Source organism: Myxocyprinus asiaticus, chromosome 39, assembly GCF_019703515.2.
Source record: "Myxocyprinus asiaticus isolate MX2 ecotype Aquarium Trade chromosome 39, UBuf_Myxa_2, whole genome shotgun sequence".
Taxonomy (NCBI): domain Eukaryota; kingdom Metazoa; phylum Chordata; class Actinopteri; order Cypriniformes; family Catostomidae; genus Myxocyprinus; species Myxocyprinus asiaticus.
In genome coordinates, this window is record NC_059382.1 from 18,874,478 (window position 1) to 18,902,404 (window position 27,927).

A 27,927-nucleotide genomic window follows, 5' to 3' on the forward strand; every position below is an offset into this window, starting at 1 on the left:
TCACCCACACCTATCATATTGTTTCTAAAGACACTGATTTAACCACTGGAATCTTATGGATTACTTTTATGCTGCGTTTATGTGCTTTTTGGAGCTTCAGCATTTTGCCACCCATTCACTTGCATTTTATGGACCAAAAGAGCTGAGAAATTCTTCAAAAAATCTTCATTTGAGTTCAGCAGATGAAAGAAAGTGATACACATCTGGGATGGCATGAGGGTGAGTAAATAATGAGAGAGTTTACATTTTTGGTTGAGATATTCCTTTAAGCTAGTAATATTCGACTGGTCATGTGATTTTAACATGGCAGCCCCCATGAGGGGACCCTCTCCATGTAGAATAAAACAGCTTTTATTAGGTTACTCTTCATCTCATGTGAGTGCTTATGATTTAATATATATTTCAAAACTACAATACAGTACATTTCTTTATAAGTAAAACTTTTTAAATATTGAAAAAGTGCACCTTTAAGGTTAATTTTGTGCCAGAAAAGTAGGATGCTTTGCAATATTTATATAGAAATGGTCTTGGACACTCGTAGACAATAAAGTGTCCCACTAGGTGTCACTATTTCCTAACATTTTTGTGAGTTTTTCTCAAGTCCTGGCATGGAATGGGGGATGGGTATTGTTGGGGCTATAAATTAAAGAAAATATCTTGAGACTTGAGTTTAATTTCATCATAACTGTCTCTTCTCTGGCTTTAAGCACAAAAATGAAAGACATAATCAGTTTTATTTATTAAAAATGCATGCTCTTTCAAGATATTTGATGTTGCTATCTGTTGTTAAACATTTTTGTTCGCATTCAATCTACTTTCAATCTACATTCAAGCTACTTCAGTGTGCATTTTCAAATGACCCTACACTTCTGTACTAATTCCTGCTTTATTCATTTCCGAGGTCCTCACATGCCTCTTACACTCCTGTCCTTATAATTAGGAGTGCACATAGTGACGTGTAAACGTAATAGTGATGGACTGCCACAGATGTCAAGCTTAGACTCGACCTGATGTGTTCTTAAGGATGAACTCATTTTATGAATTTGTGCCTTCTTCTGTCAGCTAGTTGTGGCATGTTGCCATCGCGTCCCCTCATTTTCAGAGGAAATTACATATCACACTGACTGTCATAATCTGATACCTGCTTTAATGAACATTTCAAAAACACGCACGTATTTGTGCAACACAGCTTTTTATTTATTTATTTATTTATTTATTTTTATACATATTCTGGTGTTTCCTCAACAATTCCCACCAGAATGTTATTTCAACAACAACTCAAATCATGTATTGTGCTAGAATTTTGTGGTGGATTTTTTTTTTATTTTATTTTGTTTAAAGTTTATGAAATAAGATTAACGACTGTCTTGCTAAGGCTCATTTCATGGCAAAAATTGTATCTATCCTAAATATTCACAATCATATTCTCTACACTTTTTTTTGCACACTTTAATTTGGCAGAATTACAGCTTTATTGGAAATGACGCACAATACAAAATATTACTGGCTACTCACAAGCGAAAGGCTACTCGATGAAATATGACACAAGTGATGTTTGAAGAAAACATTTGAGCCTATTTCTAAGATTTACATAACAAAATTCCATCAAATTGATTGTGTAATGTTTAGCTAAATTAATCAAACAAAATGTAGCCTATATTAAAATTTAAATGTTTAGTTTTTATTTTATTTTATTAATGATTACTAAATTCAATTTGGTGGAATTTGGGTAAGAAATTGAAATGCTTAAATCTTAAAATGAATTATTGAGTGTTTTTTTTTTTTTTTTTTTGGTGTGGTGGAAATATCGCCTCAACTGTGGGACAGTCGTATTTTTGAAAATTTGATAGGCTATAAATATTGAAATGGTTTATGTTTTTTTTTTTTTTCATTTTTTTTTTTCACTCATTGTTTAGATTATCAAAGTCTTAAACACATAACTTGTATTTTAATATGTTTTAATGTGATGTTTATTAATTTAATTAATATTAAAAGTCTAGGTCTGGGACAAGGCTAAAACAATAACATCAATAGGCTTCATAAACGGCATTTAACATTTTCCAATCAAAAAATAAATCTTGAAGGCATGGTCAAAAGTTTTCAAGTCAATTTTAATGCTGAAATCTGATCGTTTGAATAAAAATCAACCCCTGACTGGGACATGAAAGTGCCGGAAGTTGAAGAAACACTCATTCATATGGGCTTAAACAAATTCAAATAAGAGATCTTAATATTCCACACCACTTATCAAAAATGCGTCAAAAGAGTAAATTGGTTCAGCAAAATTTTAGTTTTTCTTAGCACGTAACCAGAGTGCAGGTGTTCAACCTGTTGAGCGTCGCATCTTTTTTATCCATCCCAGGTTTTGCGTCACACCTCGCCACGAATCATTCGTTTTCTCTACTCTTTTTTTTTTTTTTTTTTTTTTCAGTTGAGCTGGGACATTCTGCACCAGCATCATTTGACAGACCTAGTGTAAAGAGAAATTTACATTGCAATATTTAAAGCCCTTAAACAAATACATTTCCTCTTGAGAGCGAGCCAGGGTAAGTGATTTATTCTTTTTCTAAATTGTATTTACATTTTCATTAGGTCAAGGTTGTAGTTCAGTCAGACCAGGCCATTTAAGGTCCATAACTTAACAATACATGTTTTATCTTATATCTTCGAATGCTGAACAATTGCATAACGTAAGATTAATAATATCTATTCAGTATATTATCCTAAATATTTGACTATGCTGTGATATAGACTGTTTCTATATAAGTCTTAGTGACCATTAAATCTCAGTTAATGACAGCAAATATATGTATAAATATAATTTACATTTCATACATTTACATAAATGTAATAATATATATATATATATATATATAGGCTACATTTATTTTCAAGGTATGCATGTAGTGTATATACATTGTATTAACAGAGAAGCAGAGATGAAACCACTAATACTTGTGGATTAGCCTACATACACAGCAGAAAGACCACAAAGCCAAATCTCTTGACTCTCAATGCATGTGAGCTGGTTAAACTTTTAGTGTACAATAGTATAGTCATTAATAATGAGAAAATACTCACAAAATAAGAATGTAGTAGATATATTTTCAATGACTGACAGCAATTTTATTTCAGTAAATTTGTACATTAACAAATTCAGTCTCTCACCAAAAGGTGCAAAAGTTACAGGAGTGGTTACATTTTTAAAAATCTGATTATGTTTTACTATGTTTCACACATTTCAGCAAGATTTCCATTGTAAAAGCTGTCTCCACAAGACACAATCTAGTCTCATAAGTCTCTTATGAATGGTAGAGTGATCCCCTATAGCTAGTGTTCTCTGTGGGACTGAGATAAAGATGTCTTTCTCTGACCTGGCTATTTATGTTTGCTCTCTGATTTCACTCTACCTATTGCCTCTTTCACTGTGACTCTTGGGACTTGCATGTAGCCAGCCAATTCAATGTGTCAGCACAATGCAGCCTCCAAGAGGATACCAAATCCCAGCTGTTTACAAGAGCTCCAAATCCAAAAAAGATCAATTCGACTAGGTATGGATCTCTCCTGAATGAGCAAAGGGGTAGTTTGAGTTTCAAGGGTAAACTATAGGAAGACACTCCCTTTGGAGATTTCTCATTTTGAATGCATGGTAATACACAGTCTGATGGCTCATATACTTTAGCTCTGTCCAGAATTGGCATACTTTGATCACTAGAAGCCACTGTAACATTAATAGTGAAAATGTCACCATGTGGATCAGGGTATACTGTACATTACTTTACAGTCTTGAACAATTGAACAAGTGTTCAATGACCAGGGTGCATATAACAGAACAGAAAAGTGTCCCGATGTTACTGTAATGATTTAGCTCTCTAATTTTACAAATCTCCACTAAATACAGGATTTATTAATTGGGATCATTTAAATTTAAACATACTTGAGGCACCATTTGCTGTTCCTTAGAAGTCACACTGGTGGAACCCCCTTGGCATCCTGAGGAGCCTAAAAATATTCAAGGAACTGGTGCCTCGAAACCTTTCCCTTATGATGGGTATACTGAATAAGCCATTGACAGTCTTTAAAGTTCTTACAGGAACTAAGACCAAGTGTTTTAGAGAACTGAAATGGTACCTAGAGGTTCTCCACTGGGATCCGCAAGTGTGGCATCTGAGGAATCCTCTAATGGTGCATCAAGAATCTTTTCATTTTTAAAGTGTACATGTTTTGCTCCCTTTAAAGCTTTGGTATGGCAGATAAGACATCTTATCCTGGGACAGTTTGTATTAATATGGAGGACAGCCTGTGCAATGGAGGAACACAGCCACAAGAAGCTCCACTGCTAACCCATCTGAAGAAGGTGGAGATCCACATCACGGAGGCACAGCGCTTCTCTCATCTTCCCAAGCGCACTGCTGTGAGCCTGGAGTACAGAGACCTCTCCTACACCATTAGGGAAGGACCATGGTGGAAGAAACAAGTTTAGAAAGTCATATATGCATGATATTTTGATCAATGAAACAACAAATACTGTGCAAACTATCAAATTTCTCTTTGTTCCTAAATACTGCATGACTTGTACCTATGATCCATCTTTAATTTAAATGAGACCTTGGGGATTGTTCTCTTTACTCCCAAACGACTTCTTTATTATAAAACACTGTCATCATAAGACGTTTACACCTAAAATGTTCCACTATCTTTACAATAAATTTCCTGAAAACAATATACTAGTGTATAATATTTTATTTATATGTAGTTAAGAGCATGTCTTTGGCACTCGCTCTCTGTCTTAACAGTCTCAAAAATAAATATTCTAAATATTCATTCATTAATATACAGTATATCCATATATATTAAAATAACCGTAGTCATGAGGGACAAGATCTGACCCACTGATAGCTGTCGGTTCTTTACTCTTTGTGAGTTATTGGTAAAATGATACCAATGTTAGTCAGAACATTTGTTGTTGCAGTGGGAAAAAGCCAAGGAGTTTGTGACGAGGAGGAGGGCAGGGCTGGGCCGTGACTACGCATGCCTGGCCTCAAATCGGGCTATTCAGCCGAGGAGAGGGATAAGTGCAGCAGAATGCGGCAGTTCGGGAGAGAGAGAGCCACATGCAGCTGCCGTGTGTGCATTTTTTTTTTTTGTGTCTTTATAAATGTAACAAGGTTGAAATGGGAAAGGATGAGGTAGGAGCCGACTGAAAAAGTAATATTTTAAACGGCAGCTGCATGTGGCTCTCTCTCTCCCAAACTGCTGCATTCTGCTGCACTTATCCCTCTCCTCAGCTGAATAGCCCGCCCTCCTCCTTGTCACAGAGTTTAAATTTGATGATTTCACATCTGAGGCTGGCAACAGAGAGAACAAAACCTTCCCTGCAGAACCAGCTGTTGACATCATCTTAGTGATTCATTCATAAATGTAATGATATTTGTGCCATGGTATTCCCCTCATAAGAAACGACTTTTGTTAGCGAGTTCTACCATTTAATATGCCTGCACTAAAATAAAGAAATACAGGATGGAATAATTCCTAATTTTTCAAGAGTTGGTTTGTCCCAAAAAATTAAAATTCAGTCAGCATTTACTTATCCTCATATTGTTTTGAAAACCATATGTCTTTCTTTCGTGGACCACAGAAGAAGATGATGGGCAGGATGTAAGGGATTGGCAGCCTCAATCACCATTCACTTTATTTGTATGGGCTGTCAGGCCCTAACATTGTCTTTTTGGTCCAGTGAAGAAAGTCAGATATACTGATGTGGAACAATATATGGTGGTGAGTAAATTCTGACAAAATTTAAATTTCAAAGGTGAAATATCTCTTTAAGGATCACTCTTAAAATTAAAATGCACTTATTATGAATGTGATATACACTTGTGACACTTTTGAGAGTGGCCTAAAGTAACAGGGCCACTAATGATGATAATAAGGCAGTCATCAAAAAGTTGCTCTAAAATTTCAGAGGAAATGAATGGGAATAAAATCCAAGAGCAAAGAATCTGAACTAGCAGTATATGACTTCCCTGTGATATAACTGTGAGAACATAGGTCTTGGGCTCATAGGCTGTTAATTAGGGTCCTTGGGATCGTTGAAATAGGCCAGTCTTTGGGGATTGTATGTTTGGGATTGTATTCTCTTCTTTCAATGACTCCTCAAAATCTCTCTCTCTCTCTCTCTCTCTCTCTCTCTCTCTCTTTTAAAAAAACTTCTACTGTAGTTGAAAGCCATCTGCTGAATGGACTCGTAGAAAGGTCAATGAGCAGACTTGAGCGGAGTTTTTTAATTAGCCACTGTACTTAATGGGTTTTGGAGCCTAATTTTCTCATCACATTTATCATTCTCTTTCTCACATTTCTTAGCTTTGGAGAAATTATGTAGTACAGTCATGGTTCATGATTATACCACACTTCTCATTTGAAGGGATTAACTGGTAGTGGAACATGTGCTTCAAGTGAGAACAGTATGACACCAAGCATATATTTTGCATCTTTGCAGGTTACAAGGTCTTGCTCAAATGTTTATCAGGGAAGTTCTGCAGTCGTTAGTGACGAGTGGCATTTACCATCAGACATTTTTGCATCAGTTCAAATGTATTTACATTTTCCTGTGGTGCTACTGATAGCATGTTGCAAGAGCAGCCTCAGAGACACAGGTTCTGGTCCCATGGAAACAGGAAGTAATCGTGTTCACATGAACATTGATGTGCGTGATTTGCCATTTGCATTTTCATTCTTAAATTACACTTTTTGTTCACTGACAGTTAGATTCAGTGTTGGGTTAGGGGTGGAGTTATTAACATTATAAACATTCCTGTTGACTGTATTACATCATTAAAAATGGCAGCTTCCTTTACAACTCGCTTTTGGTGCCACTCTGTGGACATTTCACATGGAAACTAGTCCTCACATGTGTTCATGCGTTTAACACTTTCAGCTTTGGCCACTGGGGGCAGTGCTTAGAATTTGGTTAGCACGATTTCAACAGAAGAACTTTCAACCTACTGTCCTTGAATTCACAGCAAGATCAGTCTGGGGTGCAAAGGTGATGAGATGTTTTTTTCATGTTTTTTGTGCTGATTTTGAGGGAAATCTTCAGAATTCTGCAGAAGGGATTTAAACAGTAAAATCTGATAAATGGAGCTATATGCTTATTGGTAGCTAAAGGCACATCAAAGAATTGAAAATATTTAGTACACAGGCATGCAAGAAATTTGTGAGAAAAACTTTTTATTATGGGTAACAACCTGAGATCTTAAATACTTTGTCATATTTATTAAAGGGAAACAGGAATGATTGGGGAGATTCTGGTAAATGGAAAGCTCCGAGACCTCCGAACCTTTCGTAAAATTTCCTGTTACATAATGCAAGAGGACGAATTGCTACCCCACCTGACTGTTCAAGAAGCTATGATGGTGAGTGTATACAGTGCATGATGTGGTAAAAGATGTCCTCTATTAAGTACAGTCACGTGCAGGAAAAAAATCCTAAGAACCTATTGAACTCAACTAAATGACAACTAAATGACAACTAAATAGCAATTTATAGATTTCTCCACTGTTTTCTTAGGTGTCAGCCAACTTGAAGCTCAATGAGAGCACAGAGCTGAAAAAAGAGCTGGTGGGTACAGCTCATAACCTCTTTCATAATTGCCACCAATACATTTTCCTACTCGAAATTTATCTCCTTCCTGTGTTTTTGTGGGTGCATAGATAAAATAAATTCTTACAGCCCTGGGACTACACGAGTGTGTCCACACTCGCACTATCTCTCTCTGGAGGGCAGTGTAAGAGGTTGGCTATTGCCCTTGAGCTAGTAAACAACCCCCCGGCTATGTTCTTTGATGAACCCACCAGGTAAACATTTGATCTTTTTTATCCTTAGAAACGAATAAAATCTAATGGAATTACTTATATGTTAGCAACAGTAATGTTTCAACCACTGAATCTAATCAGATAGGGATATCCTATTAATAGGGATAGTTCACCCCAAAATTAAAATTCTTTCATCATTTACTCAACCTCATGCCATCCCAGATGTATATGACTGCCTTCAGCAGAATCTCCACTTTCACTTTTACGTCTTAATGTCACATGTGGCACCTGTTTAGTTTCACTTTCACATCTGAAAGTGAAAGTTAAAGTGTAGATTTAGTGTAAAAAAAGGACTTAAATATTGTTCTGTTTCTCACCCACACCTGTTATATTGCTTCTGAAGATATAGATTTAATCACTGGAGTCTTATGGATTACTTCTGTTTCCTTTATGTTAGGGATGCTCCGATCAGGATTTTTACAGCCGATACGATCACCGATCTTCTTGTCTCCTGATCGGCCGACACCGATCCTGATCATTTCACATTTTATCAGGATCTCTGTCTTAACTTTTGAAGATTTTTTTTTAATAAGACTTTAAAACAAGTATAGGCTAACAAAATATTCTCTATATTAAGACAAGTGTAAAACTGAAAACAAACTGATAACTCTTAGGTGCAATTAAAAACTAATGTGACATTTTTGGTTATTGATTCATTGTCAATATTTCATATTATTATTATTATTCCTTATTTTATTTCTATTTTATTTTTACATTACATTTAATACATTATATTATGCATCTTAATATTTTATAAAGAATTATTATATTTATAAATTCCTGCCTTTTCATTTAGTTGGATGATTAATAGTTCATTTTTCACTTGTTGCAATTTTAATGAGGGGAACATGCGCTCTCTCATGAGGGCAAGAGATGAAAGGAAAGCGGAGAAAGAGCGCATGTTTCTGGACTCTACGGGTGCTGCTATTGTTAATGCTGTTTAATCAGGAGATATTTAATAAAGATTTTTGAATTACACCACATCTTGTAACTCACGTCATTACCGAGATGCATATGCCCGGCAGAGACTGAGAAGCTGCCGCAATTAAGGATAATAAAGACCGTTTCACAGCTCGCGCTGTTTTCCCTTTGCGTTGTTGCATGTGAAACGCCACATTAACAGTATAGTACACAAACTTTTCATATTCGCTATACCTCTCCCACTGCATCGTTCTTAACTGCTGAATCAAGTTTGTTGTCTTACAATACTATGCCAGTATTCCCCACACTCCGTGATGTCATGACAGTGCTGCTGATGCAGCAGGAGCCGTGCGTCTTTTACAACATGAGCGATCGGTTTATGCGATCGCCCAAATTACCGATCACCGATCAAGTCATAGGACGTGAATATCGGCCAATACCGATCAGTGGCCGATTGATCGGTGCATCCCTACTTTATGTGATTTTTGGAGCTACGAAGGTCTGACCATCATTCATTGTATGAACCTACAGAGCTGAGATATTTTTCTTAAAATCTTCATTTGTGTTCTAATGAAAAAAGAAAGTCATACACATCTGGGATGGCATGAGGGTGAGTAAAGGCCTCAATATACTTCCTACGAAATCAAAGAACGAAAAGGTGTGATGTCATTTAGAACAAAATCTGGCCAAAAAGAAAGTGTTTTTGCGTTAGTTTCGGTGGTTCATAACAGCTTGCTGGGCGAACTTTTAGGAAAAATTCTTACTGGCTGCAAAGCACCTTCTTACTGTCATTGGTCCACGTCATCGGTAGGTGTGACCTGGAGCTCCACCTATCTTGAGGTGCTGCGAAAGCCATACACACATTTGTCTTAAGATATGCCTCTATCATAATTCTTTTGTCTTTATTCTGCATATTAACACTTTTATACACTCATATTTGCAGTAGTATCAGTGTCATCATAAATCAAAATAACAGTGTAACCGGCGCATATTATGGCCGCATATATCATGATAGCGCATTAGCGTCATTAATTCATAAAGTAAACAAGACAAATTAAAAATGTTCTACTGCATATACAGTTGAAGCCAGAAGTTTCCATACACCTTAGCCAAATACATTTAAACTAAGTTTTTCACAATTCCTGACATATAATCATAGAAAACATTCCCTGTTTTAGGTCACTTAGGATCACTACTTTATTTTAAGCATGTGAAATGTCAGAATAATAGTAGAGAGATCTTTGTCCCCATGTGCACTTGCAAACTGTAGTCTGGCTTTTTTATAGGGGTTTTGGAGCAGTGGCTTCTTCCTTGCTGAGCAGCTTTTCAGGTTATGTCGATATAGGACTCGTTTTACTGTGGATATAGATACTTGTCTACGTGTTTCCTCCAGCATCTTCACAAGGTCCTTTGCTGTTGTTCTGGTATTGATCTGCACTTTTCGTGCCAAAATACGTTCATCTCTAGGAGACAGAATGCGTCTCCTTCCTGAGCGGTATGATGGCTGCGTGGTCACATGGTGTTTATACTTTAGTACTAGTGTTTGTACAGATGAACATGGTACCTTTAGGCGTTTGGAAATTGCTCCCAAGGATGAACCAGACTTGTGAAGGTCCACAATTATTATTTTTCTGAGGTCTTGGCTGATTTCTTTTGATTTTCCCATGATGTCAAGCAAAGAGGCACTGAGTTTGAAGGTAGGCCTTAAAATACATCCACAGGTACACCTCCAATTCAGTACACCTCCTATCAGAAGCTAATAGGCTAATTGTCTAAAGGTTTGACATAATTTTCTAGAATTTTCCAAGCTGCTTAAAGGCACAGATAACTTAGTGTATGTAAACTTCTGATCAACTGGAATTGTGATATAGTCAATTAAAAGTGAAACAATCTGTCTGTAAATAATTGTTGGAAAAATGACTTGTGTTATGCACAAAGTAGATGTCCTAAACGACTTGCCAAAAATATAGTTTGCTATTATGAAATCTGTGGAGTGGTTAAAAAATGAGTTTTAATGACTTCAGCCTAAGTGTATGTAAACTTCTGACTTCAACTGTATTGTGAGGGACTTGACATGGAGGCGGAGGTAGAATCCATATGCAGGAAGTTTATTACACACAGCAAATCCAAAACACAGGGCAGAGACGTAATCGTAGAAGCAGGCAAAGTAGTCGTTATCAAGTAATCAGTCCAACCAGGCAAACAGAGCAAAACAGTAATCCAAAAATCAGTAATCCAATAAAGCAGGCACAATGGTCATAACAAGAAGGCAATGAAACAGGCAATGGGAAAACCACTTAATAAGGCAGTGAAAATGGCAATACTTCGCAAAGTAATAATGGAGAGGCATGGCTATTTATACAGTGTAAACAGGAAGTCACCATAGAAGAAACAGTCCAATGTTAGTATTCGGGAGAGGGCTCCCTCTGGCGGTCGGCTGAATGAATACCAGCCTCATTCGTTACATGTATATTATATTACTCATCATCGAGTGGTAAAAAAAAACTTACTTTACTGACCTCATGTGAATTCTACTCATAGAATGAGGCATAAAGTAATTGATAACACATTTTTAAGGTTTTACATGTAGCGTCCTCATATTTAAATGTACTTCTAAACACCCCCACAGCGGAGTGACAGGTGTCTGAATGTTCGGAAACAGTATAAAGTTGCTTGGCTGTTTAAAACTTCTTTTTATGAAGAATGATAGGAACTTCTCTGGAAGTATATCGAGGATTTAAATGATGAGAGAATATTCATTTTTGGGTGAACTATCCCTTTAAAAGGCTACTATTTAAACACTCTTGAAAATGACTATAAGAGGTAGTTCACCCCACAATGAAAATTCTATTTACTCACCCTCATTTTGCTCTAAACCCATATGCCTTTTCCATTAGTCTCAGTCACCACTGACTTTTATTGTTTGGAAAAAGATGCAATAAAAGTGAATGATGACTGTGGCTAACATTCTGCCTAATGTCTCTTTTTGTGTTCCATGGAAGAAAGAAAGCCATATAGGTTTGGAACAACATTAAAGTGAGTAAATGATGACAGGAGTTTCATTTTTGGGTGAACTATCCCTTTAAAGCTGCAGTATTGCATGGCTGTATTTCACATTATACTAATTGCTGCTTTTTTCTGTTCAGTGGTTTGGACAGTGCATCCTGCTTCCAGGTCATGTCATTGATGAAGTCTCTGGCAAAGGGGGCAGAACCATTATTTGCACCATCCACCAGCCAAGTGCCAAACTCTTTGAGATGTTTGATAAGGTAAATGCATCTTCAAATCTTTCTGTCATGTATCTTTATCTGACTCTTTGGTTCCTCACCTTCACAGCTGTATATTTTAAGTCAAGGCCAGTGCATATACAAGGGAAGTGTCCCATACCTCATTCTTTACTTGAGAGGACCGGGTCTTCACTGTCCCACATACCACAACCCTGCAGATTTCAGTAAGCTGACCTAAATACTGAAGTGCCCATGTTGTATACATATACATTTACATACATAATGCTTATGTTCCCACTCTGTTTTGTGTTCAGTCATTGAAGTAGCGTCAGGAGAGTATGGGGATTTGAACCCAGTGTTGTTTGAGGCTGTCCAGGGTGGCATGTGTGCCCTGGAGGAGAAGAGCAACTGTGTCGACAAAACCACCTTAACCCAGTGCTCTGAAAAATGTGTCAAAGTGAGTGATAACGGTTTCTTAACAGTCTGTTGGTGGATAACATCTGTGACATTTACTTGCATAAACTGTGGTCAGGATGTTTGCTGACAAACCTTGTGGTCAGATGCATCTTTTCTGCACAGCAAAATACTATTCTTGTCTGAGATGATGTAGTTGTCTATTTAATTAATGTTTAGATGGCAGATGTTTGCCATAGACATGATTTATGTATAAGATTATTGCAAAACAGTACTTAGCACAAGAGAAGATGCACTGTCACTGACACATACTTTAAATAGTAAAAGCTTTCTGTGGCAGGTGATTTATGCTAAAAATTATCTTTTACATTGATTAAATATTTTTAATTCCTACTTGCTCCTTTTGCTCAGGACATGTTGAGAGCCATACATTTGCAACAAGCTCTCTGACCCAGTTCTGTATTCTCATCAAGAGATCATTAATTACAATATGCAGAGACCAGGTACTTGCTGTTGGATTTATTTACTTAATACTTCATACTTTCCTAATTATACTTTGTGTCCAGGATGACATTGAGCAATAGTTTCTCAGCAGAGGTTATAATGGGTGTTTAAAATCGTTCTTCTTTTTTGCACTAGGTTTTGACATATCTGCTGTAAATGTCACACATCTCTGTTGGAGTGTTGATAAGACTGCTTTACCCCAACATTGGCAATGACGCCAGCAAAGTCTTCAACAACACTGGTTTCCTCTTCCTCTCAATGCTTTTTCTCATGTTTGGTGCCCTGATGCCTACAGTTCTCACATGTAAGCTAGAGAAGAACATAAGCTGTGTCCCAAAAGGCGCACTATGCACTGTGCACTTACATGGTAACACTTTATTTTACAGTAATGTTTTACAGTTACGTACTATATAATTACAACAACTACAGAAATTATTAGGTACTAACCCTAAACCTAACCCCAACCCTAACCTTAACCCATATTAATACATGTAGTTACCTAATATAACTTAGTACTTTCTTGGGTAAGTACACTGTTAGTATACTGAAAGTATACTTACAGATATATTGTAAAATAAAATGCAACCACTTACACCAGTGGTCGGCAACCTATGGCACGCATGCCACCCCTGGAGTCACGTGTTTGAATATAGGGCGTGCTGAGTGACTCCAGCCAGGTCTCCTAAGCAACCAAATTGTCCTGGTTGCTAGGGAGGGTAGTGTCACATGGGGTAACCTCCTCGTGGTCACGATTTGGGGTTCTCGTTCTCAATGGGGGACGTGGTAAGTTGTGCGTGGATCGTGGAAGGTAGCATGAGCCTCCACATGCTGTGAGTCTCCGCAGTGTCATGCACAGTGATCCACGTGATAAGATGTGCGGATTGACTGTCTCAGAAGTGGAGGCAACTGAGATTTGTCCTCCGCCACCCGGATTGAGGTGAGTAACCGCGCCACCAAGAGGACCTACAAAGTAGTGTATCATGAGGAAGGATTACATAAAGATGTAGATTGGAATGCAGGTCCAAATAACTTCATATAAGCCATTGACCATGAAAAATGGCACTGCATGTCAAAAAGGTTGCCGACCCCTGACTTACACTATGCACTCGGCCATCTAGTGTATGAATTTTCTAAGTGTAGTATTGTCTCAATGGAACACTAACAGATTTGTACTACACAGAAGCACTCGCTGTTTTTCAGCTGATGGAACTGACTTTTTAAACGCATGCTAGTAGTGTTACTGCTAGCTTTAGCACATTAGCCAGACTCAGTCCAACACTTAAGGTACGTCCCAATAACTTGTTTTGCCATTTTGTAGTGTAAGTAGTGCGAGTAGTATGTTAATAGTGAAAATTTAACAAAAAGAAGTGTACTGTGAGGAGTACCCGGATGATGTACTTCTTCAGTTGTCAAAAAGGAGTGTGAAATGTTGTACAATTCATGCACTCAGAACTCAGGGTGGAGTTACCTGTCTGCGATGCTGGTCTGACAAAACAATTGTAAATAATGGAGAATTTGGCACTAGTGAATCTTCAGTGAATCCAGCACCTTACATATTCTTAACAATCACCCTGCTGTGGGAATTTGTGCATTATTTGAGATATAGGTGTTTTAAAATTAACAATTTTGTCAGCTGTTAAATGGCGAATGCTTCCGTGTAGTAAAAAAAAACAGTAAATAATTTGGGACGATACTACACATTGAAAATTAATATACTACATGGCTGAGTGTAGTGTAGCATAGTGTATTGTGTAAGTGCATAGTGTTGAGTGCGTCATTTGGGACACAGCTTTATATCTCAAATAACATTCATATTCACACAGCGTGGGGTGATGGTAAAGCATTCAACTCACATTTGCAAGGCACAGCCTTCACAGAAGTTTTGCTAGTTGTAACATTCACCATTAATTACAACTGCATTGTCAGGCCAGCATCACCTCTTTTGCTACGTAGGGCAAGCCGCGAACGCTGAATGCATGAAGAATCCAACCTTCAGTGTGAAAACACCACTCACACTACTAACACAACATAATGCTGTAGAATAGTGCAGAAGTATGCAATTTGAGATGCAGCTATAGGGATATGGTTAGCCATGTCACACAGTTTCACAATCGAAACAAGTCATGTTCTACATTCAGGGGAAGTGAAAGTGTTTTTTGATATTGTCTTGCTTTCAGTTCCCCTGAAAATGGCTGTATTTCTGAAAGAACATCTAAACCACTGGTATAGCCTGAAGGCTTACTATCTGGCTAAGACAATGGCTGACATTCCATTCCAGGTGGGTTCCTGCTTAAGCCTTAATGACTTCATTTATATGAGTCTCATATGAGTTGAAGCAGTGTGAGACAGCATCAGAAGGTTATATAAAGAAACTGTAGACAAAGCTAACAAGGGACTCTAAATTTGACGGGTCTATCATGGGTTTGTCCACTCTTCCTCAGGTAATTTGTCTCATCATGTACTGCAGTATAGTGTACTGGATGACTGAGCAGCCTCCAGAGGCAAGCCGCTACTTGCTGTTTTTGGCCTTGTCGATCTGCACAGCTTTAGTGGCCCAGTCTCTTGGGCTTCTAGTCGGTGTTGCCTCCACATCCCTTCAGGTACATGCATTATTATCGCACTTAATGGGGTTGCTTTTAGCGGTCAATTGGTATTCCTTCCCCTTTTCATATCTTGCTCTGAAATATTTCATGTATATTGTGCATCTTCTTCACAGGTGGCCACTTTCATTGGTCCAGTCACAGCTATTCCAGTCCTACTATTCTCAGACTTCTTTGTGAACTTTGACACCATTCCAGACTATCTACAATGGAGTTCTTATGTGTCCTATGTCCGGTATGCTCTTTATATCTTAAATAGTTGTGTATCCTTAAACTATAGAATATCACATTTTCATATTTGGTTGAATGTATTTATGCTAGGTATGGGTTTGAGTGTGTGATTTTGTCCATTTATGGCATGAACTGAACCGAGCTAGAATGTCCAGGGAGGGTTTGCAAGTTCCAGAGACCAAGTTGTTGGATGTGGAAGATGCCAAGCTCCATATGGACTTCATTGTACTGGGGATTTTCTTCCTCATCTTACAAATCGTCACATACTTAGTCCTTCAGTACAAAATAAAGTCTGAGCGATAATATTTATTCAAGACGTGACCTTGCAATTACCATGCATGGTCTCCAGCTCCTGTGACCTACTTTCGGATTACACTGTAAACCATTTCCAAAGGTATAATTGTCTGCTCAGGAATTTGAAATTTACTTGTTGATCATTGTGGTGTGCTTTTCTTCTTTTGGATACAGGGAATTAGAAATTCTAGCTGAGTCTGACATTGTAAAATTGTTTTTCAGTGTTACATTTATGCACTACAAGGTGTTTAGAAAATTCAGTGTCATGCAGGTTTTCTGTGGTAGATTCAAATGCGGCACTTGGTACTGCATTTAAATATGGAAGTGGTTATTTGCTGAACTTTCTCAATTTATTGTGGTGGTTCTAACTCTGGCTTAAAGCTCACACTAACCTTGATGTAAATGTTTTACTCAAAGCTTGATCATGTCACATTATGTATTGTTATATAATAACACTAATAAGAATAAAGTTTTACATTTCAAGTTGACCGAGTGCATCATGAACAAATGTAGCCAGAGGTGAGCACCACCTTTAAAGAATTTTTGTATCATTGCACAAGTCTCCACTGAATGGTGAAAGGGTTTTAATTCTAATCAGAAGGCTGTGAAGATTCCACAGTGCCTGTGTTTAAAAAACACCATTGTATCAATAATTTTGTATAGTAGATCTTTTGTTTTATGCACTTCATTATAGATTTCTATAGGGGGGGGAGATTCCAGTGTCTACGCCCTTGCCCACACCTATCATATCCCTTTAGAAAACATGGATTTAACCACTGGAGTTGTATGGATTACTTTAATGCTGCTTTTATGTCCTTTTTGGAGCTTCTAATTTCTGGCCACCATTCACTTGCATTGCATAGGAGACTTGTGTCTCTGCAGAAAAACAATAAGCATTTTTCAGCCACTTTACAGAATTTGCCTACTACGTTGAGATTCCCTACTTTCATTGGATAGTTTAGAAACGCCCATCCTGGTTTTGAAACGCCCACTGATTACATTGAGGTTCCCTACTTTATCGGGATAGTAGAAAAATGCCTATACCGATTTGAAAACACCCACAGATTGAGAAACGCCCATTATTGTTCCGCAGAGACCTATCCACAATATGCCTGAGTCCCATGATGCTTTGCGGGCGATGTGGGCGGAACTTCCGTTTAAGCGTAAACAATTGTTATGTTATGTACTAATGCAGCATTTAAAATGACAGAAACTTGAGAACAAATGATCAGAGAATTAAAGTGAGGCGATATTGTTCTTCCTCACCTATTGGTTAATGATTATGTGTTTCAGGATGATGGTCAAATATTGGTAATAGAAGCATTTTAGTTATTTTTAGTCTTTATCCATTGATGGAAGAACCTGAGCAGACTAACCTGAAAAGCTATGTAGTGTATTAGCGCCTTCACAGCTGTAAATTTGGACATGTTTTGAGAACTGTAGATAATTATGTTTATTTTAAAGCATATATTGAGTCTAGTCAGAACCTGAAGAGTTTGTTGTACTGAGATTATGTATTTACTGCAGATAAAGGGGAGGTCCAGACAGCAGGATGCTCATGTATTACAGGACTTGGGCGATGATACTCTCATGCTGCCGTTTTTCAGATAAAATACAAATATTTTGCAGGAGATGAATGTGTAGTAAGCTCAGTCTAGCTTTATAATAGTCAATTTACATACTTAATATCCGTATCTAAATGCTATAACCTACATGAAATGTTTTAGTGTTAAATGAACAACTGATCCTGTTGATAGATTTAATTTATTGTTCTTGTGTAGGAAATAACGATGTCACAATAAACTGTACCATACAAAAAGAAATACATGCAATACAAATAAACATTTATTTGGACATACATTATAAACTTTGTACACAAAAGTTCATTGTTCTCTGTAAAGCAACTATAAAACAGTATGTAATATTAAAAGCACTATACAAATAAATCTAATTGATACTGAATTAATGTCCACGCTGTTTTCTAAATCACATTTTCCCCTTAAGGGAAGACAAGCACATTCTGCAAAGACACTCAAAAGAAAGTGAATTGCAGGCAGGAGAGAGGAAAATCATAATACAATTAATTTCAAACGTGATAAAACATCTCACTACTGTACATGTCTCATCTAATAATTATGGTCTTTCACTGTAGAATTTATCCATTTAGCATCACAGCATGAAAAAATCATCTCTACTCACAGACGGTTCAAGAAAAACACTATTCCTTTTTATACTCAGTAATAATGCCATTTCAAAACACACGAAGCATTCACAAAGGCCAACGCTGAATAGAAATGAACAAAGGGGCCGTGAATCACCCCCCCATACCTTTAATATTTAACATTAGCGATGTGTCAGTTTAATTTGGACAAAATTGTCAAAAGTAAAACAACATGTGCACAGATCAGACATTCTGTGCACATGTGATTAATGCTTGGGTGGGCCTATAAAATTGTTGTTACATTCTTAAATCAGCTTATGGTAACAGTTGAAGTGTCAGAATATAATGAAAAATATTGTAATTGCCTGAAATGTAATTTAAAACCTTACAATTATGTTTGAGTAATTTATAGTTGAGAGTTAGTTTAGGTAATTTAGATTTTGTAAATTAAGTGCAAGTTTATTTATAGTCATGTTGCACTGCAGTGCTGATACATCAGCTAATTTAGCATCTGTGGTTTAAAGGTGCACTCAGTAACTTTTTGCTTGTGTCTTCTTGAACTTACAGTGACACCTAGTGGTGTGGATGCAGCATCATTCAAAATCAACAGTTTTCAGTTACAGATGCCATTAGAAATGCACTTTTCATAATCAGCCATGATTAATTTTATCCAAGAGTGAAAGTGTCCAATAACAAGGTGGTTACTTAAGGGAGTAGTATTCAACTGGTTATGTGATTCTAAAATGTCAGCCCCCATGAGGGTGCCCCTGCCCCATGTAGAATAAAACAGCTTTTATAAGGTTACTGATATGACTAGAGTCCTCATCTCATGTGAGTGCTCATGATTTTATACATATGTTTAAAAATGACAATTCATTTCTTTAGGAGTAAAACTTTTTTAATGGGGAACATTTTCTGAGTGCACCTTTAACTTGTCCTCCATTGTTTTTCTGACCGACCTGATGTCACTTTATTGTTTTGTTTATGTCATTGGACATTTTAAACAGCTTTGTAAAAAGAAGAGCAAAGATGAAAGTTTAAGTTTGTATATATGGGCGGTACTACACACTGACTGTAGAAGGAAGTCGGTGCGGACGGTGCAGTGTAGTCCTGCCGAGCAGTGGAATCATTCCTCGGATGTGATCTGAGTGTCGAAATGCTGGCAGTGGAAGAACAGAAATGAAGAGTTCTGAGTAACTATTTTCGGTAAAGATCATGATACAGTAATTCCTAACAAGAATCGTCACCATTATGCCTGATATCGTTGTGCTCTGTAATTCTGATGTCTCCTAACGGTTGACTATACAGATTGATTGGGATAAACGTGTCTGAGCCCAAAATCTGTACTGGGTTCATCGAGTTTTAGTCGAATTCCAAAAAAAAGCGCCTTTGTCGTGAATTTACTACAGCTAACTCTAAAAAAAAATCACTATTTTGCGCTCCAAAATGCCTGGCAGCCATATGTCGCGACGTTTGCATTATCTATTTAAATAACAGATAAATCTAAGTTCATTACTAATGCAAACTATGTGTTATATGCGTTAACATGCAGTTGGACCAAAACGTGAATCAAATCGTTCATACTTCGGGTTGCCGACAGACAGAGTACAATTCCTAAAGAAAACAAATGACAGGCTTGTAATGAGTTGTGAAATTACTGTACTTTTGTGGCATGCATGCCTAGAATTTTCAGTGAATACATCTCCATATTATCAGTATTACTGTATTATTAGTCAGAGGCAGCCATGCTATGCTCAGGAGAGTTGTTCACATTGTCATTGTCTGTTATAAGTTACCCCCCTCCCCACTCCCCAAAGAGCTGTTGCACTTCATGTTGTCATTGTGATTGTCTTTGAGTTGTGAGCATGCTGATAAAATGCCACCTTTTGTCATAAAACTTTTTTTTTCCTTTTTACTAATTTATAATGTACTGTAATTGTCTGACATATTGTACTTATTTTATATTGTGAAATGTTATGAAAATATAAAAATATTAGGCTAATAAAAATGTGAATCTGAATAACTCGCTGCTGCATGGTGCGCCTGCTCTGTCTTGTCTGTCTGTGCGCTGTCAATGTCCTCTTTGCACCGCGACGTTATCACTGCGTGAGAGCATGAGAACAGTGTCAATTGCGTGACTCTCACGCTCAATGCGTGAGAATTGGCAGCCCAGCATGTCATGTTCTATCACCTCTCATCACAGGTGTTGATACCTAAATCACATGACCTTTTTGAACATTTTGTGGTGTCTATGAATGTTACCATGATTGCTGAATTTCAGCTCATCTGGCAACCGGAACTGAAAAGGAAGATATTCTAAATTGCAATTGCACACATTCAGTGGTGCTTCATTGCCAAATGTAACTGTGGAGTGGGACGTGGTCACGTGTCTGTCACTGGGGAGAGAGGAAGCGGTATAGCCATCACCTGGTGATTATTGATGCTTAACACCTGTGTCTCATTACAGTGAGGACAGACTGGCTTGAAAAGGCTGCCGAGAACGGCAGAGAGGGACAGACCAGTGACGTCGTGTGTGTGACCACTGAAAAGTGTATAGTTTAATTGGTTAAATTGTTATTTGTGAAGGTGAAGAGTTAGTGCTGTGTTTGTTAGACTGAAAAACACAAAGACTGTGTTTGTGAAACAGAAGCGCCATTAAAGGTTGACTTACCTGGACTGCTGCCCCACTTCCCTCATCCGTCCTTATTGCTGGAACCTTTGCACTAACACTCTGGGTGTGTTGTTAAAAGAACGTGTATCACGTAACCATGTAAGCGTTATGTGTCATTGAAACACGAATCCAAAGGAGGGACCTTATGAAGTTTGGCTTGATTTTCTCTGGCACGCTTGATTGAAGCGTTTGTTTCCCTCTAGTATTTGGATTTTATGCTTGCTAAACCTTTTAAATCACTATAACATGAAGACAGTCTTTCTATAGGTGTTATAAACAACGTCAAAATGTGGCGATTTGGGAAGCCATCAGGAGCAGAAGTGTTAAGGAGATGCCAGGGTCCACCAAAAGATGTAATCTGTACCAGGGCTCTTCAGAAAAGTAGGTGTAAAATAACCATTAATCAAACTGCATAATCTTATTTAGCATAAACTTTATTTTAAAGAAAAAAAAAAAAAAAGTTTTTTCACCGATTGTGTCATTTAACTAACGGTTGTGCATTTCAGCCATTAACTTAAGACTCCAATCAGATGGGATCTATGGTAGCTTAAAGGCACGTCGCTACTCATTTCCAATGTAAGTTGAATTCTGAGAAATCCTGTGTTTCCTGTTGTGGCATGCATGCCTAGAATTTTCAGTGAATACATCTCCATATTATCTGCATTTTTCCTTTGCTGTTTCATTAGCAAGATGACCGGCTCTTATAAGAATACATGGAAAGAAAAGAGAACATCAATGTATTATTATTCCATCTCTGGGTTCAACCCCAGTTTCTTTTACTCCAATGAACCAGTCACAGGTGAGTTTGTGCATTAATCATTTGGAGACTGGTTACTCCTGTTCCATGCTAGTTTAGCTGCTAGTTTTATATAATTTTAATGTGATTTATCACCTTAAAGGAATATTCCAGATTCAGTACAAGTTAAGCTGAATCGACAGCATTTGTGGCATGAAGTTGATTATCACAAAAATGAATTCTGACTCGTCCATCCTTTAAAAAAAAAAAAAAAAGAATAAAAAGGAAAAAAATCAAGGTTACAGTGAGGCACTTACAATTGAAGTGAATGGGGGCCAATTTTTGGAGGATTTAAAGGCAGAAATGTGAAGCTTATAATTTTATAAAAGCAATGACGTTAATTCTTCATTTAAAACTAATGTATTATTTGAGTTGTAAAGTTGTTTAAATTGTAATTTTAGGGTTATCAGCCAGTTGTAAAATTGGCTATAACATTACACAGAAAAGGTTAGTAAGTGATTTTATCTAATTAAAACCATGTTTACACGCGTCTTGTGGCTATAATTTTGAAACGGTGAGTATTTTAACCTTAAAAAAAATTGGCCTTCATTCACTTCCGTTGTAAGTGCCTCACTGTCACTCAGATTTGTGCTTTTTTTTTTTTTTTTTTTTTTTTTTAAAGAAAAGGAGGAACGGGAGGTCAGGTCACTTTGCTTTTAATGATATAAACCGGTGAGTTTCGATACACTGTTTCTTCTTTCTTGTTCTAGGAGGACAGTATGTCAAAAAATTGAAAATCCTCGGATTCTGGGGGGGGCCTGGGTAGCTCAGCAAGTAAAGACGCTGACTACCACACCTGGAGTTGCAAGTTTGAATCCAGGGCGTGCTGAGTGACTCCAATCAGGCTTCCTAAGCAACCAATTGGCCCGGTTGCTTGGGTGAGTAGAGTCATGTAGGGTTAACCTCCTTGTGGTCGCTATAATGTGGTTCTCGTTCTCGGTGGGGCACGTGGTGAGTTGTGCGTGGATGCCGCAGAGAATAGTGTGAGCCTCCCGCGCGCTAGGTCTCCACGGTAATGCGCTCAACAAGCCAAGTGATGAGAAGCGGATTGACGGTCTCAGACTTGGAGGAAACTGAGATTCATCCTCTGCCACCCGGATTGAGGCGAGTCACTACGCCACCACGAGGACCTAGAGCGCATGCCAAATTGGGAATTGGGCATGCCAAATTGGGGAGAAAAGGGGAGAAAAAAATAATAATAATAAATAAATTCTCGGGGCTCTGGAGACATTAAAAGAAACTTAGGTGCTCAAGATGATAGCCCCGAGAGGGCCGTGAGCCAGGGAGTTGATTTGGTTGGAGAGATGCGGGAAATGCGGCAAGAGTTGCTGGGCATGTCGGCAATGCTGACGAAGGTCCTTGTTGTGATATGTTGATCGATCACTGCCATGGAGACTAAGTTCTCCGAGATGGTTACAAAAGTGGGGGATGTCGAGTCTTCGGAGAGGGAATTATCTGCTAATCCACTAGCAACCAAGGTGGATTTGGAGCATGTCTGGGAGAAGTTGGCAGACATGGAGAACCGTAGCCAGCGGAATAACGTCCGTATTGTCAGAATTCCTGAGGCCGAAGAGGGTCGGGATAGGTGAAATTCCTGGATGGGCTCCTTCCGAATCTGCTCGACATAACAGGCCATAATCTGGAAACCGAGCGAGCTCACAGGGTCCCGGCACAGAGATCCACGGAGGGAGACAGGCCCTGATCAATTCTGGCCAAATTTCTGAGATCATCTGATAAAGATCTTGTTACGTGAGGCGAGGAGTAAAGAAAGGCTTTCTTGGAAAAATCACAGACTTTGCGAATTCGACGAGAGAAACAAGGAATGCAAGAAACTTTTACAAAAATGGAAGGTTGCTTTTCCATTGATATTCCTGGCCAAATTGAGAATAGATGCTAAGGAGGGCTGTAAAACATTCACATGCCCACAGCAAGCGATGTCCTTCATAAAGTCAATAAGTCATTTTGTGATACGTTGCAGCTGAGTGGACCGGCTCACTGATCATTCACTTGACGGTTTGAGGAAACGGAGCGTTCTTTTTTGGTTCTGGTTCCGCCTAGTGGCTGGAGTTTTATTTTGCAGAGTGGCACACCTTCGGGACAGATTTGTGGATGAATCTACATGCTCTTTGAGTGTGTTCCACCTATTGGCTGGAGTCTGTTTCATAGATTATCTTTTGCCGTGTAATTCTGTCTCACAAAATTTGTATAGAAACACCGGACTTGAGCAATCCGACGGCAAAGTTGTCATGGGGGTTCTCGTAGGCATACATGGACTGTTTGAGTTTGGAGGGATAGAAGCCAGTTGGCGCTGTCATGCATGAGGTTAATGTGCATGTTTTTCTTTTTTCTGTTTGTTTTGTTCCGGGGGATGTTTGTGTTTTAATGGTCGCACCAATGTTAGAATGTGGTCTTTATAATCTTGTTTTTGACACACTATCTATTTTTTCTTATGTCAAAATGTAAAATGTTAATATGAGTGGACTGTCTCTCTCCATGTGGAATGTGAATGGGTTGGGGCACCCCATAAAAAGAAGGAAGGTTATTTCTCTTCTCAAGCATAAGAAATATGATATAGCGTTTCTTCAAGAAACGCACCTTTCTCTGCAGGAAGCGGAAAAATTTGGAAAGAAATGGGGTGGGTTTTATAGTGCTGGCTTGAGTAAGAGCAGGGGAGTCATTACACTGAGTAAACATTTACAATTCAAATGTCTCAAACAGAGTAAAGATAAATTAGGAAGAGTCATTATTGTTTTAGCTGAAATTCTTATTTTGGCTAATATTTATGCACCTAACGTGGATGATCAGGGCTTTTTTATAGATCTTGAAGGGATGTCGCAAGCCTCTGGCACCCCTCATGATATAATATTGGGAGGAGACTTTAATCTTTTGATGGACTCAAATCATAGTCCTTGATCATAGTGAAGCAAAAGTGTGCAAGCCCCCTAGAGCAACATTGATGCTTCACAGGATGTGCAAAAATCTTGGTCTTACAGATTTTTGGAAACTTTTGAACACATCTGGTAGGGACTATACATTTTTTTTCATCAGTCCATAATATTTACTCTAGATTTTTTTATCTAGAAATAAGTCCCTCATTTCATCTGTTGTTGATTGTTCAATTGGAAACATTTCTCAGATCATGCCCTGGTGTGTTTAGAGGTGTTGCCACACACGGAGAAAAATAAATCATATAATTGGCATTTTAATGTATCCCTTTTGCAAAATCCTGAATTCCAACAAATGTTAAAGACTGAAATCAATGTCTATATGGAGACCAACTGGTCCTCAGTATCATCAGTGGGCATGGCTTGGGAGGCACTTAAGGCAGTTCTTAGGGACCGGATCATGCAGTATGCCTCATTCACCAAAAAATCCAAAGCACAAGAACTCGTGGAATTGGAAGGGAATATTAAAAGTGCCGAGGCAGAGCTGAAGCGCCGAATGTCATCTAATGGTCTCGGAGAACTGACCCGATTGAAATACAGATATAATACTATTTTGTTGTGGAAGGTGGAGTTTTGACTATTCAGGGCAAGACAGTCATATTTTGAGTCGGGGGACAAAGCAGGGAAGCTTTTGGCTAGATATATAAATCAGAGAGAGTCTTTTTCTACCATTCCCTCAGTGAAATCTGCTGGTGGTGAAATATTTACCACAGCCATTGATATTAATAATGCTTTTATAGAATTTATCTTGATCTCTATAGTTCCACATCTTCATCTATTGATGAAGATATTAGAAACTTTGTGGAACCATTAGAACTTCCTAAACTGACGTCTGAGCAAAAAAATTATCTTGATTCTGAGATAACCTTAGAGGAGCTTGGCGAGGTAATTAAGGCCTTGCCTACAGGCAAGGCTCCAGGGCCAGACGGCTTTGCCGCTGAATTTTTTAGATCTTATGCTACAGAACTGGCTCCACTCTTGCTAGAAGTTTATACAGAATCATTAAAGAATGGAAAGCTTCTGCCAACCATGACACAAGCCCAGATCAGTCTGATTCTTAAAAAGGACAAAGACCCAAGCGAGTGTAAGAGTTATTGTCCAATTTCCCTGATCCAGCTAGACATTAAAATATTGTCAAATTTTGGCTAACCGATTAAGTAAAGTTATGACATCTCTTATACATATAGATCAGGTGGGGTTTATTCGGGGCCATAGCTCTTCTGATTACATTAGTTGTTTCATTAATATCATGTGGTCAGTGGCGAATGATCAGACTCCGGTCACTGCCATCTCACTTGATGCCGAAAAGGCGTTTGATATGGAAGAATGGAATTATCTTTTTAAGATTTTGGAAATGTACAGGTTGGGGAATACTTTTATTGGATGACCACTTAAGTTACTTTATAGACACCAGGTAGTGGCGGTACATACAAATGGATTCGTTTCAGATTATTTTACTCTGGATAGGGGCACCCGGCAGGGTTGCCCTCTTTCCCCATTATTGTTCTGTCTTGCCCTGGAACCATTAGCAGCCGCGATAAGAAAGGAGGATGATTTTTCAGAGGTGATGGCAGGAGGTGTGGCGTATAAGCTTTTGCTTTACGCAGATGATATTTTATTATATGTCTCCGAGCCCACTAGATCTATGCCTTGCCTCCACAGAATTATTCATTCCTTTTCTAAATTCTCAGGATACAGAGTTAATTGGTCTAAATCCAAAGCTTTGTCTCTGACAGCGTACTGCCCGGTAATGGCCTTTCAGCCGGGCGCCGTCCAGTGGCCCAAACAGGGCATTAAGTATTTGGGTATTTTATTCCCAGCAAATTTGTGTGATTTAGTTTTATTAATTTTGACCCTTTAATAAAAAGGTTTTCGAGCGATGTGGGCAGGTGGGCTTCATTACATTTATCTATGATTGGGAAGGTTAATGTTATTAAAATTCAACTACCAAAATTCAACTACCTGCTACAATGTCTCCCTATAGATGTCCCCCTTTCTTATTTCAAGCAGTTTGATAGTATAGTGAAGTCCTTCATTTGGAATGGTAAATGTCCCAGATTACATTTCAGTAAGTTGCGTAGGTTGATTGTGTTTTATTAATATGCATTCGGTCTCAGACATTTAGCTCATTGTCACTTTGACCTGAGAGAGCCCCTCCCTGGTTTTGTATTGAACAGGAAGTTCTTGCCCCTATTTCGCCATTGCAAAGCCTTTCTATCAAACTAATCAGAGAAGGTAAGTTATTTGCACTCGGTATGGACAAAAGTGTCCAGAGAGTTTAATTCAGACTTTTATTTCAATGTAGCCTCGAGCATATGGCTGAACCCAAAATTATGTATCAGTAAGTCCCCTTTCTGCTGGACAGAGTGGATTGAGAGGGAGGTTAAAGTGGCAGATACTCTGGGAGTGGTGATTACTGCTTTTGGAAAAGGTCATGAGGCATCAGTGTATTACTCCCTGCTAATTCAGTGTCTGGGGGACAGAGCTTCAACTTCTCATGAGATTATGGGTGAAAGACTTAAACTTGGTATTGGAGGAGGAAGCGTGGGCTAGGATTCTAAAAAATGTCAAGTCTACATTTAGAGATGCAAGGGTGCGTCTTATGCAATTTAAGATTTTACATTGATTCTATTGGACCCCCTCTAGATTGTATAGGCTTGGTCTGAAAGACACACCCACCTGCTGGCGATGCCAATCAGAAGAATTTTGGATCAGAGTTTTATGTTTGACGTATTGGGCACTCAAATTTCATTTTGCCCCAGACTCTGTATTTTAGGCGATCATTAATATAGGGGATAAACACATAATAAATGGGGACCTAGCCAGTGTTATGATCGGCAGACAGATTGTTCTAAGGGGATGGAAGTCGGCTGGAGTGCCCTCATTTCAAGACTGGTGCATAGAGATGGGGAGGGTGGTGGCATTCGAGGAAATGTCATGTAGAAGGCTGGGAAACTTAGATTTATTTGATAGGAAATGGGGCAGCTATTTGGCCTTCTTTGAGGGCTCTCGCGGAGGGGCAGTGAAGAGAGAAGTATAGTTTTAAATGTGTGTGATTTATTATTTTTATTTATATATATATATATATATATAAACTCAGCAAAAAAAGAAATGTCCCTTTTTCAGGACACTGTATTTTAAAGATAATTTTGTAAAAATCCAAATAACTTTACAGAACTTTATTGTAAAGGGTTTAAACGATGTTTTCCATGCTTGCTCAATGAACCATGAACATGCATTTGTGGAACGGTTGTTAAGACACAAAAAGCTTACAGACGGTAGGCAATTA

The 27,927-nt window shown here is 38.2% G+C and overlaps 1 protein-coding gene and 1 pseudogene across 5 annotated transcripts in view; both read left to right on the top strand.

The window, feature by feature from the left end:
• Window positions 1–2,436: 2,436 nt before the first annotated feature.
• Window positions 2,437–12,365, top strand: LOC127429868 (ATP-binding cassette subfamily G member 4-like; annotated as a pseudogene).
• Window positions 12,366–13,081: 716 nt separating this feature from the next.
• LOC127429867 (NLR family member X1-like) overlaps window positions 13,082–27,927 on the top strand; it is a 30,892-nt gene continuing 16,046 nt past the window's right edge. For 2 of the 5 annotated variants that reach the window (XR_007895365.1, XM_051679176.1), the window contains exons 1-7: window positions 13,082–13,244; window positions 15,118–15,218; window positions 15,382–15,540; window positions 15,657–15,775; window positions 21,154–21,278; window positions 21,404–21,473; window positions 21,584–21,696. Coding sequence is in view for 4 of the 5 variants with exons in the window: in XM_051679176.1 (XP_051535136.1) it covers window positions 13,097–13,244; window positions 15,118–15,218; window positions 15,382–15,540; window positions 15,657–15,775; window positions 21,154–21,278; window positions 21,404–21,473; window positions 21,584–21,696 (835 nt within the window). In the remaining variant the exon portion in view is untranslated. Of the gene's footprint in view, window positions 13,245–15,117; window positions 15,219–15,381; window positions 15,541–15,656; window positions 15,776–19,270; window positions 19,433–21,153; window positions 21,279–21,403; window positions 21,474–21,583; window positions 21,697–27,927 lie in introns of those variants that run through there. The other 3 variants (XM_051679177.1, XM_051679179.1, XM_051679178.1) reach the window with 3 other exon arrangements.